At 26.5% G+C, this 16,956-nt stretch overlaps 1 protein-coding gene across 2 annotated transcripts in view; it reads left to right on the top strand.

Annotated features, from left to right (window-relative positions):
• Window positions 1-1,222: 1,222 nt before the first annotated feature.
• The window catches only part of LOC129968617 (peroxisomal ATPase PEX6-like), an 88,139-nt gene continuing 72,405 nt past the window's right edge, over window positions 1,223-16,956 (top strand). Inside the window, exons 1-6 of one of the 2 annotated variants that reach the window (XM_056082694.1) lie at window positions 1,228-1,243; window positions 3,103-3,168; window positions 4,016-5,208; window positions 7,810-7,934; window positions 12,265-12,305; window positions 14,395-14,446. In XM_056082694.1, the coding sequence (XP_055938669.1) occupies window positions 4,018-5,208; window positions 7,810-7,934; window positions 12,265-12,305; window positions 14,395-14,446 (1,409 nt within the window). In that variant the 5' untranslated portion in view covers window positions 1,228-1,243; window positions 3,103-3,168; window positions 4,016-4,017. Of the gene's footprint in view, window positions 1,410-3,102; window positions 3,169-4,015; window positions 5,209-7,809; window positions 7,935-12,264; window positions 12,306-14,394; window positions 14,447-16,956 lie in introns of both variants that reach the window. The other variant, XM_056082693.1, reaches the window with a different exon arrangement.

Here is a 16,956-nt window from a genome sequence, read left to right as displayed (position 1 = left end):
TTACATTTTTGGTACTAAACCTGTGTAATAAATTTTATCAAACAAATTTCTTATGTTTTGTTAGAAAAATTTGCTATCGGACAGATAGACTTTCTCTGAATAGATTTTCTTCAAAATTCAAGGTTTTTGGCACATGATCCTTAAGAAATATTTTCAGAGCGGTTATTACGTAACCAGTATCAAAAAGTCACAAATACAAGTGATCAATTCTTTTCAAAGAGGGGTGTGATTCAAATCCTTGATATCCTTGGGGTGTGAATCCTTGATCTTACTGATGATATTTCGATTACATGTTTTGGATCACGATAGAAAGTAACAATCGATACGATATCACTGAAATTTGCCGGAGCGGTGACTTCACTGGAAAGTAACAATCGATACGATCTGTCCAATGGAAGCTCTCGAAAGAAATCTGTGATTGGATTGAAAAGTGAACAGACCGGTTATTGGAATTATCATATCGTATCATTGAATTGCATATCACTGAAATTTATCGCAGCGGTGATTTCACCGGAAAGTGCGAAGTCACCGATATTCGTATTTGATGATGCACTATTCCATACAGATCATTTTTTATTGCTCGTGACATGATTGACTTTGATTACATGTACTCTGTTTACTGCTGGCGCCATCTATTGGTAGAATATAGGACTAAAGTAAACATTTTAAAGAAATGACATATTTTTAACTCATCTCTTCCAGAAAATGGTTCACTCTGATAAATAAATTAAATAAATAGTTTTGAGAAAAAAAATAAAATTTAAGAAGTAAGCTGAAACAGATAAATTAATTCAATCACACGTTAATTAAATTAGTAAATTAAGTATTAATTACAATTAATAAATTTTATATTTAATATTAAGTAATAATTTTTAATTAATAATGTGATTGAAATAACAGATATTTGGAACGCATATTTAAAAATAACAATATCAATATTATTTGTTATTCAAAAAATCGTGGATTATGCATCTCTAGTTTCTTCACGTTTTCGGTCTGTATACCGCATGATTTCCATTGTGCTTAAAATTTCTACATTGTATCAATAGTCTAACAATAGGCTGCTGCACCGCTTTTGTTTATAATATATGATCTGAAAAAATATATGGTTAGAAAAAGTTTGAAATTATCACTGTTAATACTGATGCAGCCGACTTGTTTTAATCAAAAGAAATTAAAGAAAAAAATTGGCAACGTTGAAAATGAAACAAAATAGATTTGATTTTATGCTTAATTGTCACGAGTACTTTCAAAATTTTTTTATTTTTATTCCTTATTATATTAAGTGGATATCCTTTATTATACTAAATTTTGGAGAAAAGTTATTTTTCTTTCCTTCAAGATTGATCAATAATTATTAGCAATATTCCAAATTGTTTATTTTTATTTATTATTTTAGTATTTATCAAGTACGTATTATAGTTAAAGAGGAGTTTTTTTTTTGTCATAATATTAATTTCAGATGAGTCTAATAATTTTCTTAATGTTTGCTTATTTATTTGCTGTGATGTGTTAAGTAGCATTAAATTTAATAGCTAATGTAGCATTTGATTTGCGCATTCTCTCTTACTTGTCACGATTATTTTCCTAAAATCAATTAATTGACTTATTATCAATTAATTGCCGACATTTTTGACGAAACCACAAAAGCGGCATAACACAAATTATTTTACCTTGCAGAAACGTTATTGAATTGTTTTCTTGTTTCTGACATGAGAGTCATGCTTATTTTTAATGTGTGCTGCACTTAATAATACAGTAAAATATGACTGTTATAACAGGGTTTTACTAATTTTGTATTGTGTACTCTACATTTATACATTTTGATGGTATACCAATATCACTGTCTATAGGAATTACATTCCCTGAAGTTCACTGTATAAATTTATTATGAAGTGTTATAAATATTCATTAATGTGGAATAAATTTGTAAGAATTACATGAGTTAGTTTAGCATATCATTTTTTTTACGAGTCTTAGTTTTTAAATTAGAACAGAAATCTCTTTTTGATATTTTGTAATTAATTTATTATGATATACTTTTTTGATTTTGAAATGACTTTACATTTCTTTCACTGTAAAGATATTTACACTTCTTGAATTATGAGTATGATCAATGTAGCATTGCTGAAATTTGATTACAAAGTTTTTTCTATCTGATTTAAAATAGTTTTATTGAATTAAATGCATCTGAAACTGAGATTGCAAAATAGTAACCTTGATACTATATAAAAATGTTCTAGAATAATTATAAAGGTCTTCAAAAGTAAATTAATTGTATAATAATCTTTGTGTTTTTCCTATGGTTCTTGCTCCTATGTTTTTTCATGATACTTGTTCAAATAACAAATATGATTTATTAAGCCTTATTCAGTTCCTTTCTGATAATTTACTCTTATTTTCTGACAATTCGAAACAACAATTTTCTATTAATTACTTTTTTTTTTTTAAAAAAATATCCTATGTTATTAAAACTTATAATGCAATTTTTATTAGCATTTACCTTTCAAGAATAAATTTTTTCTTGTGTGGCTAAGTGTGTCTTGCATACTAGAGATTACTTAGATAATTGAATTTTGTCATTTATTATTTGCTTTAAGTGAGCAAAATTAGATACTAGGTAATGGATAATTTCTAGTTACAAGGCAGATCTTCAAAAACTAGGAGACTGTTTTTCAGCCCATGACATATTTTCAAATTTTCAATACTTTCTATCAATATTGATTGATAAAAATATAAATTATTAATGTGCTTATAAAATTAGAGTTGATAATTTGTTAAAAAGTTTTAACACTAATTTAAGCAATGTTGCATTAAATAAAAAACTGAGTGATGTCTATTCATTATTCTATTTCCAAGGTGAAAGTTCTTTAGGCATTTTTCATTCAGTTATATATAAACAATGATTAAGGAGCAGGATAGATTGATTACTTCTGGTGCTGATTAATGATTAAGTCAAAATCTGGAAATCGAATTATGAGCTTAATTTCAATAAACATGAAAAGAGATAGTTTTAATTTCAATCTAAATTTCTAGCTGTATTAGGAATAATATTTTGGTAGCAGTTTTTCTGGTTTTTATATATTATATTAATTTAAACAGGTTGTTTTCTGACCATAAGTTTCTGCACAGTGGCTAAAGTTCATCTAGCAGAAAGAGGGAAACCTAGTATGTTTAACAGATCTAAACTGATTTTTTTAAAACTTCCTCCTCAGTAATTCATAATTCAATCCTTAACCATTAGGTTATCTAAAATTAAAATTTTTCTTTCTTATGAAAAATTACTTTATTCAAGATTATTATGTGGGGAAGTAATGATTTTTTTCTATTATTTTATTACATCTTTTAAAATGTGTAATTGAAACTATTTTCATTAATAATTCTTTTATTTAAAGATGTCTCTTACTCTTTCTATTATCTAAAAGATTATTCATTGAGTAAGAAATCTGATATTTTGTTGATCTTAAAAATCATGGCATAGAGTATTTAAATGAGGTGATTGATATTTATATTGTAAAATGTTAAACTTTTATAATTAAAACATTTTTTCTTCTGTTGTTTTAAACTGTTTCAGTTTATTTTACTGAAACATAGCAAAATGTATTATTGTTAATAGCTAATTTTTATGATTTTTTTTTTAAATTTTACATTATTACTTCATCAAATAAGTTCTATTTTTAATCTCAGAAATCTTTCAAATAGTTTCACATTCTATTCTTTCACATAATTTCTTTATTACTTGAACTAAGAAATTTTGTTGAAATCTACTTTTGAATACAATTTCCTTGGATCCAGCCTTTTCCAAAATGGAAATTATTCACTAATGGAAACAAAGCTTTTTGTTAGTTTGTGTGAATTGCTATATTAGGTATGGAGTCCATAGTGCAATCTTTGTTGTGAGGGTAAGCCGGAAAGTAGATTTCAACTGAAAATGTTCACCCAAGACTGATCAAATTATAATTTATGTGTGTGTCTATATATATAATTATTATTAATGGAACTTTTTTTATTTCAGTCATGTTGCAAAGAATATTCAAAGCCATAATATCAAAAGTGCCATCTGATATACAGATAAGTCACCCTTTACATATGGGTGTGAATAAAGCACTTATTTCTGTAGTAGCGCAAGAAAACTCACAATTGGATGAAAATGGATTCATTGGAGCTTTAATGAAGGGTTATCCTGTGCTTTATGACCCTTTTGAATGCTTTTTTGTTCAAATTCAGATTGTGGAAACACCTGCAATTTTGAATGAAGATGAAATATTTGTGTATGTTTCTGAAGAATTCATAAATCATTATAACTTTAGCTATGGTGAAGTATGTTATTTCAAATCTGTCCTTTGTCATCCATTGGAAAAAATTGTACTTGGTGCTAAAACTACAGGAAGTTATGCATGGTTTAAAGATTTCAGAGATCTAAAGCGCCATAATGACTTGGTTGTGGCATGTTGTAACAAGCGATTTCTGTGTCGGCAAGATGATGTATTGCTTGTAGATCCTTCTAAGCATTCAAGTAAAATATTCTCTTACAAGGATTATGTTATATTAGATTGCCAGCCTTTTCGCCAGGGTCTTATCACTTTAAATAGTAGTTTGGTAGTTGCTGACTTACGAGAGTCTTCAATTATTAATGAGGAAGATGGAAAATCCTTGATTGATACTACTGATCCCATATCTTTAGGAACATATGCATTGAGTCTTATAAATTATACCAGTAGCAATTTTCTAGGCATTCGACTTCCTACTACAACTGTAACACCTTCCTATGCACCTTTAAATGCTTTAAAGTTTCTTTGCTCATTTGAGATACGAGTTATTTCAAAACTAAATATCCATTTTCAAAAGGAAATAGTAAAAGTGAACAAGAATATGGATCCCCTCAATACTGTTTTTGTATCTTGTGGTATGGCCAAAAAGTTACATTTGATTGATGGTTCTTGGGTTAAAATTAATATATTGGAACCCATCAAAACCAAAGCCAGAAGCCCTGCCGATCCATTTATAAACCAGCAACGGGAAAAGATTTCTAATGAAAATACACCAAATTTAATTAGATTTGCACAAGTTTGTTGCTTCATGGATGAAAAGGCATCTTCACATTATTTTCCAAATGAAAAAATTGTGTATATCTCGCCTCATCTCTGGTTTAATTTGAACAAACAACCATCTCTTCTTATACAACCTCACCTGAGACTGCAAATAGAGGTAAATTTTTCTCTGTGCATTTTATGTGCCATTTCATTACCAGAGCTGCAGCTGTTGCAAAGCTCTAAAAATTATTCCGTTTGAGTGAGCCTTCATGTCTAAGATTTGTTGATTACAGTTATTACTATAATTTTATGAATTATTGCAAAGATTTGGCAGTTTTTTTTTGTTTGTGACTTCAATTTTTGTTAACTGAATAGCTTTGAAAATATATACCTAGTATAGTAACCCTATTCATCAAATTCTTGCATTTGATGAAAATCACTTATTTCATAGTGTAAATTCCTATATTTGGCATCTTGCATATAAGAGAAGAGCGATATTTAATTTCAACATTTATAACTGAAAATCATATGCTAAAAGAAAAAACTTAATAAAAAAAGCATTTTTCTTATAGAATGCACTCATAAAAAGTAATAATTTTTATGCAGGAGTGGATATAAGGGCTGTCCCCTAACCTTAGGTCATATTTTGTAGTCTGGAAGAAATATTGATTTAGAGTTGCCACACCATTGGGATAACCTGGAAAGCCAGGAAAACACAGGGAATTTTAAAAAACAGGGAAAATAAAGGGAAATTTGAAAATTTTCTTTAAAACCAGGACAATACAGGGAATTTTATATTTTCAATTTTCCCATTTAAAAAATAAATTGGAAGAATAAAAGATCATGGTCATCACTTTAAAAAATGAAACAATACCATTCATGATTGTGTACTGCTACCCTGAAAACCTTTTCTACTCTCTCTCCCCTTTTTTTCTGTATATGCAGTTTCAAGTTGCGAGACAGTTTTTTTTTTTCCATGAAATTCCCGAATTGCAACTATTGAATATGTGCGAGACTTCTGTTGCTGCACTAAAGAATAGAATACATTTCTGGTGGGTATAGCAATATTCAATCTACGGAAACAGCGTAAGTCTACCATATTTAAACTTATTAAATGATTTGTTTATTATTTGAGAAATTGTGAGCTTTTTCCGAATTGATCAGGGAATTTTTTTAAAAACAGTTAGCTTTCAAAATCTGTATTTAATACAAATTTGATGGATAAAAAAAATGGAACCTGATTTTACTGATAGAGTTTGAGAAGCCTCGCAAAATCTATTCATTGCATGCTCCTTGCTTTATATGAAAATAATAAAACTAAGTAATATGGGAAAATAGGCAATTATCAGTTATGCTAAAAAAAAAAAAAATGAAACAAAATTGCGTGTCAGTTCAAAAAAATTCATAATTAATATTAGACTTTGTATCTAAAGGAATTAAGGAGAAGGTGATATGTCAAGTCTGAAAACGTTAACTTTAATGTCCGAAAATAAACTTATTTCAAACTTTTTAGTTAAGAACAATAATTCAAAGCTGAATTTTTATAGACATTAAAACTTGTTGTGTAAGATTTGTCTTTTAATGCATTCAATGTTATATGTGAAATATTTTCACATATGTTCACTGAAAGTGAAATAACTATAAAATGCACATTAAGCCACACAAAAATGTTGTATCTTATTTGTTAAGGATTAACTCCAAGAAACTAATGGCTGCAGAAGTTGCAGGAATTGATGCCTAAATACATGAATTGTCGAAAACTGATATAGAAAGTGTTTTATATTTTATTTCATACAAGTCCTTCAATTTGTGGGAATTACAATTAAAAAAAAAGAAAGATAATATATCCCTCCACCACTTAATATATAAAGTTTGTCTTTGTTAAATTCCAGATAATAAATAAAGAGAAATTGTTTCATTGTATGTAAATATCAAATTCTTTTAATATGCTATTATTTTTAATAGCATTAAATTGTTACTTCCTTTCCTTGATTTTTCCAATTTTTAAAATCATATTGCATTCTATGTAAACGATTTCAATATTTTGTGTTTGATCAATATTTTTGTATATTTATTCTGTATATTTGTTGGGTACTTTTTACTTAATTGGCTATGAGGAAATTTGCTTTTTATTTTCCCCCTCTGCTGTCAAGTTATTAAATTCTTTGAAAATATAAGAATCTTTTACAACAAAATATTAATACTGATGAGGATTTTAATAACTTTATGTAATTAAATACAACAATAAAATTGATTTTTAAATAGCAGTATCTTGATTTGAATTTTTAATGATTTTAAAAATAAAATAAGCATATAAATAAAAAATAAATAAAATAAAAATAAAATAAGCATAATGCATTTAATGCACCAGACTTGTATTTTGAATCATTAAAAATTTCAATCTATTACAAAATGTACAATTTTAGAATAAGATATCTGATGTGTAATTGAAAAATGACATGTGCCAACATTTATACATGATAGTAAATGCTGCCAAGTTTATGGGGAAGCATAAATTTTTTTTTGAAAGAAATAACCAATTTTTATTTAAAAGAAAGCAAATTACATATTTTTATAAATACATGCTCAGAGCTAACTTATAAGATTTTATATTTAAAAAAAAAAGTTGATTAAAATTTCCCATTATTTTTCTTTATAAATATTTTACTTTCTTAGTTATATAGCAGAAAATTAATTTTATTTTACTATTATTGATGGTAGAATATTTTTTTAAAATTATAATTAAAATTTTATGCACCAGGCAATTTTTTTTTAGCCATTAGATGTTGGTTCATCACCACCAGTTGCTGCAGAGGTTCATGCTACTCTCATCCAATCTCCTAATTATGATGGAAGAATTAATTCTCAAGCTCTGCTGTCAGAATATTTTAATAACCCAAGGTATCTTTGTTATTCTATAGAGAATTATCTACATACATTTGTAAGACTTTAAAATAGCATCATATTTTGTTATATTTTCAGTTTACTTAATACCTAAATTTTTTTTCCAGCAGTGTTTTTTCCAGCAAATTTTTCCACTGTTGTTGTATCTTAGGAAAAGATAAAAATTTCCTATTAACATTAGGAATTGAAAATCTATGCTTAGTGTTTAAAATAATTTTACAGATTAATAACTTAACATTTTTTCCTTCTTTTTTATGTGAATATTAATTTTTTTTTTTCAATTTTTATTATTTGTTTTCATTGTCATAAGTATTATTTCCTTTTTCTTCTGTAAATCAAATATCTTATTTTGAAAATACTTCATTTAATGTCATTAAACTGTAATGTGGTGGTGGTTGTACTTGGTTACCAGAAAAAATAAATCCAACCAATCCATAATGGGTATTGTTACAATGGGATATATTTCTACTAATAATAAAAGTGAATGTATGTATCACACACAATCAATGGAGGATGAAAATGCATACTTTGGAAGAATTTGTAAAATTTTTATTAAATTAATTAAAATTCTGATATTTTACACTCAATGTGTTTAGACCTATTATCATAAAAATAATTTTTTCTTAATTTTGAATTTAAAAAAGTATTTTTTAAAAAAACTATACCATATATGATGCAATCACCCTCTAATTTTAGCACATTTTAAAATTTATTTTTTTGCCTTATTTACAATAATGCTTTAATGCTTTTCATTGTTTTGAAATTCAAACCATTTTTATTTCATGAAATATTTTAATTTTAATATTAAAACTATGAAAAAAAGATTGTGTTCATATTTTTATACAAATCACCCATTTTCTTACTGTAATATATATATATATATATATATATATATATATATATATATATATATATATATATATATATATATATTTGCAAAATCCTTTAATTAAATTTTTTATGTTTAGCTTGGTGTGCATTTTAAAATTTATTATTATTATTTTTTTTTGCTTTATTTATAATAATAATTAGAAAATGCATTGATTCTATTCACAATACATCATATTCTCTGGACTGTCTGTCCATCATGAGAACTCTTGCCGACAAATGTCAATGATTTTGATGTTTGCTATAGGAACAGAAGGGAAAAGAATTTCTATTCCTTACCAATTCTGGTCAGGAATATCCATTTTGAATAGAGGAATCTATCTATTTGCAGTTTGAGGTTTATTTTTTTATTCTTGCTGCCAGTTTGAACCTTTCTAAATTCTTTCAATGAAGTAAATAGGACTTTGGAGTATCTCTATTCTTAAATTAAATGGGCATTTAAAAAAAATGTCAAGATTTCAGCAGCAAAAAAAAAAAAAAAAAAAAAAAAAAAGAAAGAAAGAAATATTATTAATTTTAATCAGAAAAAAAAATGAACAAATTTAAAAGAAATTTAAATGGTAAGAGTCATTGATCATTTATGCTCTTGCATTGTATGTCCTTATATTTGATTAATTTATTTCTTTAAAAATTTTTTTAAATTTCTGATTAAAATTAATGGTATTTCATTTTTTTTTTTGTCACTGATATCCTGACATATTTTAAAATGCTCTTTTAATTTAAGAATAGAGATACTCTAAAGTCCTATGTACTTTTTGAAAGAATTTAAAAAGTTTCAAGCATATTTAATAATGAACATTTTAATTGATATTATATTATAAACAAGGTTTTATAGAAATTATAATCATTTATACTATCATTTTATTATTCAATTAGATGAGTTGCTCTGTGTTTGCACTGGAGAATTTGGTGTTAGTTATTTGTATGAATTTAATACAAACAAAATGAAAACTATTGATATTTTGCCATGAACTGAATCTAATATTACTTTATTTCTTAAAATCATTTTTTCCACTTTATTGTGCAGTTTATTAGACATTCAAAATTAATTTTTCATTTGACACCAGTTGTTTTTTACATATATACGATATGATATCTGAAATTTTCAAAATTGTAGATATTCTAATAAAAATTAAATGTAAAAAGTCAATTTGTTGTTAAATATATAACCAATTTGGCATTAAACATGCCAATATAAAAAAACTGAATAAACAATTTACCTAAAATGGACTTCAATGATTACTTGTTTCTATAGAAACTGCAATAAATACATATTTTATTAAGAGTCTTTGTGGCAAACAGATAGCACTTAATATGCAAAAATTAAATCAAGTTATTATATCTTGGTTATCATTAATGAAAGAAAAAACTTAGGATAAAAATTTGTACTAGGAAGAAAAATGATAAGAAATTTGTTACAAGAATAAAAAAAAAAAACATTGCAAATATATAAAAAAATTGAAAGAAAAAATATTATTGAAATTAGAGAAAAAATTGCGTAGAAATTAATTGGTATTAAGCATGATTTTTAGTAAAGTAAAATTTGAGGAAATTGATTTAATGATTGAGTAAAATTTAAATGAAAATCTCTTACATTTTATTTAATTTTTAAATAGTTGAAAATTTTAAAAATATGGCTACAAGGTGCATATTCCTGTATGTTTGGGCTGAAATTCATATCTCCAAATCCAACTGTTTATTCTATAGAGCAGCAATATAGACATATAGAAATTATTTGGGAATATTGAATTTTTACTTTCTAATTTTGTTTCATTCAAATTTTTGTCAACTCTACAAACCAATCCCATTGAGATATTATATTCTGAAACAAATTATAAGTTTATTCTAAATATTGAATAATTATATTTTCTATTTTTTTTATTCATATTTTTGAATCCTGTTGAACATGTTTACATAAAATGCATAAATTTTTTAGCATCATTTTAGTGTTAAATACTTTGTTATTTTATATAAAATGATAAGAGTTAAACTTATAACTAGTGGTAGCTTGTCAACTCAAAATCCTGCAGTGCTTTAAAGGATATTTTTTGAGAGTTAAAATACATTATCTGTTCAAACCAATATAAGTATTTTTCCTTTAATTTTTACAAATTTTTATAAAATCTGTTTCCTGTTTAACCTTATGTAGTAAAGAAAATCAAGCATGCATTTTGGATTTCTTCTCCATCATTCAGTTGATTAAATTTATAGTTTTAATGTTAAGATCATATATCAAAATTAATTTATCATGTTTAATCTTATTTCAAAGTTGTGTTCACATACAAATGGAAAATTTGCACAGCTGATGGATATGGTAAAATTTAAAGATATACCTATAATTCTAGAATAAGGATTATGTATTGAAATTCACTCATCTAATTTATTGAAATTATGTTACCATATTTGCATTTGAACGAATAAATAGATGATAAATAATCCATAGTTCAACATATTTGGCTTAAAATTTGACACAGATTTAGAATTTTACTAATTTGTTAAATGCATGAATTTCTAAAGGGGCATACATACTTCATGAAGCATGTTGAGTGCCAACACAATTATTCTATATTAGAAGCTGGCAGCTCATGGTTTAAATTTTGATATGTTATGAACTTTGAGAAATGATAAAAGGTTCTCTCATCTTAAATATGATTATAGAACACAATAATAGAATGAAATAATTTAATATATTGTCAAAATCATGCATTATTAGAAAAAAAAAGTAGATAAATGTTACAAAATAAGTTTTAATGTGTTGTGGTAATGTAAGGTGTGCTGTAGCCATTGATTATAACATTGCATAATTAGTGTGAAATTATATGCTATACAGAGATAGTTACATTTCTCATGTGATTGTAACTTGAAAAATATAATTTCCCTTTTGCTTATGGTAAGATTTGCATCTTATTTGGTTTTGTGAGATTTGACATGACTTTGTTAGGGTAGATTCATGTACTGCAAGATAAGCATAGTAGTAAGTTGCTAAATTTTTATCTGAAATTGGAGCTTAGAAATATATTTTTGAAAAAAAAAAGTAATATCTGTTGATCAAAAATTTAATTATAATTGAATACAATCAATATTCCTGATACACAAGTTACTAAAGGTAGGTAGTTTATAATATCCCTTATTCATATTTCTAATTCTCCTGCTTTCTACTTGTAGCTAAAAATGAATTTTCTTTATAAGATGCTGTTATGTAATTTGATTAAAATTGAAATATAAATGAACAAAATGTATTGAATTAAATCAGCTTATATAGAGAGATATTGGATGCATTTTTCAAATTTTATAGAATTTGATCATTAAATGATTAATTTTTGTTGCATTGTATTTCTTTCTTGGAGTATGATATAATTTTATACATTCTTCATTAATTTTGTTTTAAAAATGGTCATATGATGTATTTTTAATTTTTTTCCTCTTTTTCTCTTTGCAGAGTTGTATGTAAAGGAGATATTCTTAGTATTGATTCCAAAGGTCTTGTTAATTTATTCAAATTATTTTCTATTCAGTTTTACAGCATAGCTTATATTATTTTCATTATTATTTTTATTATTATATTGGTTGTATTTTCTTTTCACTACTCACTTCAAATTCAAATTTACTTTTCCAGTTTCTAATATGCCTATTATATAGATTTTAAATGGAAATTTTGCAAAGTATATAAGGAGATTTTTAATCCCCCCCCCCTTAAGAAACCATTGTCAAATTACTGTCATGCATATGTTCTAAAACTGTTTGTCTATTAATTGTTAGCTAAAATTTTAAAAGCTATTTTAAATGACTTTATAGTTAGTAATGTAATTTTAAATTAATTATGCCATCATCTTGTATTCTTTATTTGGATTATAACTATTTGTTTTAATTTCTAATAAAATGCCATACATAGACTCAGTTCGAATATGTTTATTTATATGAGAATTATTGTGCAATATTTGTGAAATCTCTCAAGTACTTTATTAAGTTATACTGTTTGTACAGTACTGTGCAAATTAATTGGGACACACTTCATTTTTTATAAATTTCTTCAATTCTCTGGAATTTTCTACCTCAAACCGGTTTCAACTGCATTTTTTGTACAAAATATGGTTTTTTATAAATTTCTTCAGTTCTAAGGAATTTTCGGCCTCAAACCGGTTTCAACTGCATTTTCTTACAAAAAATGGTTGTTCTTAACTAGTCTAAACTGGTTTGACCATGTGATGTTCACATGTAGAGCATTTTACCATCAGTTTGTGTTTCAGTTGCTGCAGGAGGGTGTTGTGTGAATTGTCTAGTTCTAATACATATTAAAAAAAATGTATATATCACTCCCAGGAAAAGGACTAGAATTGGTATCCTCAATCAGCAAACTTCAATAACAGTGAAGGATATTGCTACTGCAACTGGAGTTGGAAAATTGAGTGTTTCAAGGATTATTAATCAGCAAATTAAGTTTGGGACAGTTTCTCCAAAACGAAAGAGTAAATATGGATGAAACACAATACAACATCTCAAACAGACAAATTTCTTGTAAAAAAAATAATAAAATGCATCTTTACAAAACAAGTACAGATTTTCAGAGAGAATTATTAGCTACTGGTGTGAGCATTGATTCATCAACAATATGATGAAGGCTTATTGAAGCAGGGGGATGGGTAGGAAACCAGTAAAAAAGAAAAAAGAAAGAAAGGAAAAAAAAAAAAAAAACAGTTGTTAACACCTGCAATAAAGAGAAAACATTTGTATTGGCCAGGAAATGTCAATCCTGGACTGCACAAGACTGGAATAAGCTTGTATTCAGAGACAAAACATTCTTTTGTGCAAGGGATTCCATCAACATTTGTCAGATGAAGTGCTGGAAAATCCATCAGAGAACATCTTAATCAAAAAGTTAAGTACCCTCAGAAGCAGATATTTTGAGATCATTTTACAACCGTAGGATATAGTAGCTTAGTACCAGTTAAAGGAATAATAAACTGTAAAAAATACATTTCAATGCTAGAAGAAAAAAATGTGCATCTTATGTAAATGTTTGCTGGTGGTATTGGTGTCTTTCAACAGGATCTTGATCCAAACCATCATTCTGAGGTGGTAAAGAGTTGTTTTCAAGAAAAGGTATTAACAGTTTTGGATTGGCCTGGTAATTCTCTAGATGTAAATCTCATCAAAAATTTCTGGAGCATTGTGAAGAAATGTGCGAGTAAAATGGACTGTTAAAATAAAAGAAATATGATTGAGAATATCATAAATGTTTGGTTTCATTTTAATGACATCAAAAACGTATATTATAAATTAGTGGAATACATGTTAAAACATGTACAGGATCTAATTAAAGCTACAGGAGGACATATTTGCTACTAGATTGTAAATAATAAATAATAATTGATAGCATGCATGTAAGTGAACCTATACTAATTAAACAACAAAGGTGAAACTTTTTGTGTTTGTCCCAATTAAATTGCACAGTACTGTAAATGCTTGAAATTCTATAACTTCTGAAAATTTATATTTTAGAAAACTAGTATTTGCTATTATAATTATGAAAAGGAAATTAAATCTTACTTTTTCCTCTTTGTGTTTCTAGATCAGTTTGACTTTCATACAAGGATGTCGGATGATGATCATGACAAATTGAAGTAAATTTATGTTATTTTTTTAAAAAAAATTTAATATAATATTCTGTGGTCTTGAATATTTTACACTTAATAATAATGCTCGAATTTTTTATAAAAAAAACTTTTAATAATTTACAACCTGTAACAGCTAATTGCACATTACTTTTCTGTTTGAATTGCAGAAAAAAAAAAGTGTTTTAATGCTTTTTTTGTTGCTAATTAAAATTGATCAGGGCACCCACATCCTTTAAAAATGCTTGATAATTTCTTCAATTTTTATTTCATTGTACTTGGGGCCACAGAAGAAAGATTGATTTTTTTTTGTCAAATCTGAAAAACAGGTAAAATGCACATCTTTTATTTTTTGGGAGAGAAGGAGAAAACAGTTTGTGATTTTTCATTAAGAATTCTACAAGTTGGAACATGGATATAAATTCAGCCAAATCACATTTCAGTGTAATTTTGAGGGAAGGGGAATAAGTAGGATTATCACCACACTACCAAGGGATCTTCATCAGATTAGCAGCTGAAAATAATGCTATTGTGCTATTAATTGTATATTTACAGAGCTTGGATGCAGAATTCATGTATATGGAAAATTATTTAAATAGTCCATGTAAGGAAATTTGAAACTTGCTTTGAGAAAGATTCTCGGGTAGCAGGATTGCCAAAAAATTATATGAAAAATGCTTTTACTTAATTTCAATTAACATTGTTGCATACATTGTGGATGTTTTATTCAATTGTCTGGCTGATTTTAATATGTATAATCTAATATTTTGGCAAAGAATTCAATAAATTTTTGTAAATGAAGAAAATGGATTTGCACAATCAGTTTTGATATATATAGAATTATATGGTGGTTGAGCCAGATTGGCCCATTCTGCAGCCACAAATATTTTGTATTTCTTGATTTTATGGAAAATTGGATTTTAGAAAAGCTTAATCTTAATGTATGTTCCAATACAAAGTGGAAGTTTTTTTACTTATTGAAAATGCTTATTGTAATTCACTATTCAGCATTGCTAATAAGTATGGTTATCCTGCATACTATCAGCAATTCATTTAGATATAACAAAATACTTCTCACATGAGATATTGATATCTTTTTATATAATATGTGTTATTGACACAAAAATTCTGCTTAAGAAAATGGGAAATTTTCCAAAATTTTTGTAGAAATCGGATAGCTAGGGAAAGCAACTGCTGTTGAACAAGTCAAAATGTGAGTTAATTTGGTATCATATGTAAACCATGTTGAAGAGGGCAAATTTCCATACTAATATCAAAATCATATTACTCTATTGCGAACTGCAGCAAAATTTTGATCCTATGTATCAAACTGAGGATTTTCTTTCACTGACCAAAATTACCCCATCTGAGAGATTGTTTATTTTTGCCATTTTTTGGACAGATATAAAAAAGAAGATGGTCCCAAGCTGTCTGTGTCATAATGTAGGTGTTTTTCAAGGCTTAATAACTGTAATCTTGCAAATGCCTGGAATGCAAGGATCATATGTGATATCAGCAAAGTTGGTACAAGATTTATTGAGAGCAGGAACAATTTTTTTCCGAGCCTAAGAAATTTGAAACAGGAATGTTGAGACTGTAGGTACCTTCATTCACAAAATTTCGACTAATTTCACTCTAAACTATATATTTCCTAGCAATATGAGTTATTCAAATCTGAAGAAAATGACTAAACAAGCCCAATCTCATTATAATAAGTAAGACATCCTCTTTTTTCTGTTTTTGATCTACAGATGACTGCAGAATACTACTACTACATTTTATTATAAATGTAGTAGTAGTCTACATTTATAATAAAAAATGTCTAGATTTTTTATACATTTTATTAAAATAGAATCATAATAACTTTTTGAATGCAATTTCAATTTATTAGAATTTTAGGAGTTTGATATATTTAGAAATCAAATTTGAAAACTTTGACCTTCTAAATATGTTGATAAAATGTCTTATTAAATATTGTGGAAATAGTTAAGATTCTTATACTATCCCATGCACAAAAATAGGTTGTTGCTAAATAGGTTGGAAGCATAGATAAGGATAGATTAATATTTCAATATGAGGAAAATGATGAAAAAAAGAGATATATTTCAGATGAACTAGATTTTGAAAGTGAACATTCAGTAGTAGCATGTGAAAAATTAACATTTAGTAATAGCTGTGCAGTGCTTAACATTATCGGAGCATGCATTATGGTCTCAAAAACCCCTTTGAATTATAGATATTGGCTAAGATAAGCATAATAAATATTTTAGTGCTCTTCATCAGAAGTTGTAAACAAGAAAAGAATGATGCATTTGAATATTAATAGTGAAAGTATTTGATTAAATTTATAATTTGCATTTTTCTTTCTCCTACACAAAGTGTAGAAAAAGTATTTAATTGTCAAAAAAAAAAAAAAAAAAATTAAACATGAGATTTTGATGAATTTCAATTTTTTTAGACCTACCTGAATTGTAAAAACAATGTATCTATCTATGGAAATGTCTGTCTGTGACAAAGAT

Source organism: Argiope bruennichi, chromosome 5, assembly GCF_947563725.1.
Source record: "Argiope bruennichi chromosome 5, qqArgBrue1.1, whole genome shotgun sequence".
Lineage (NCBI taxonomy): Eukaryota > Metazoa > Arthropoda > Arachnida > Araneae > Araneidae > Argiope > Argiope bruennichi.
This window is presented reverse-complemented; position numbering and strand designations above follow the sequence as displayed.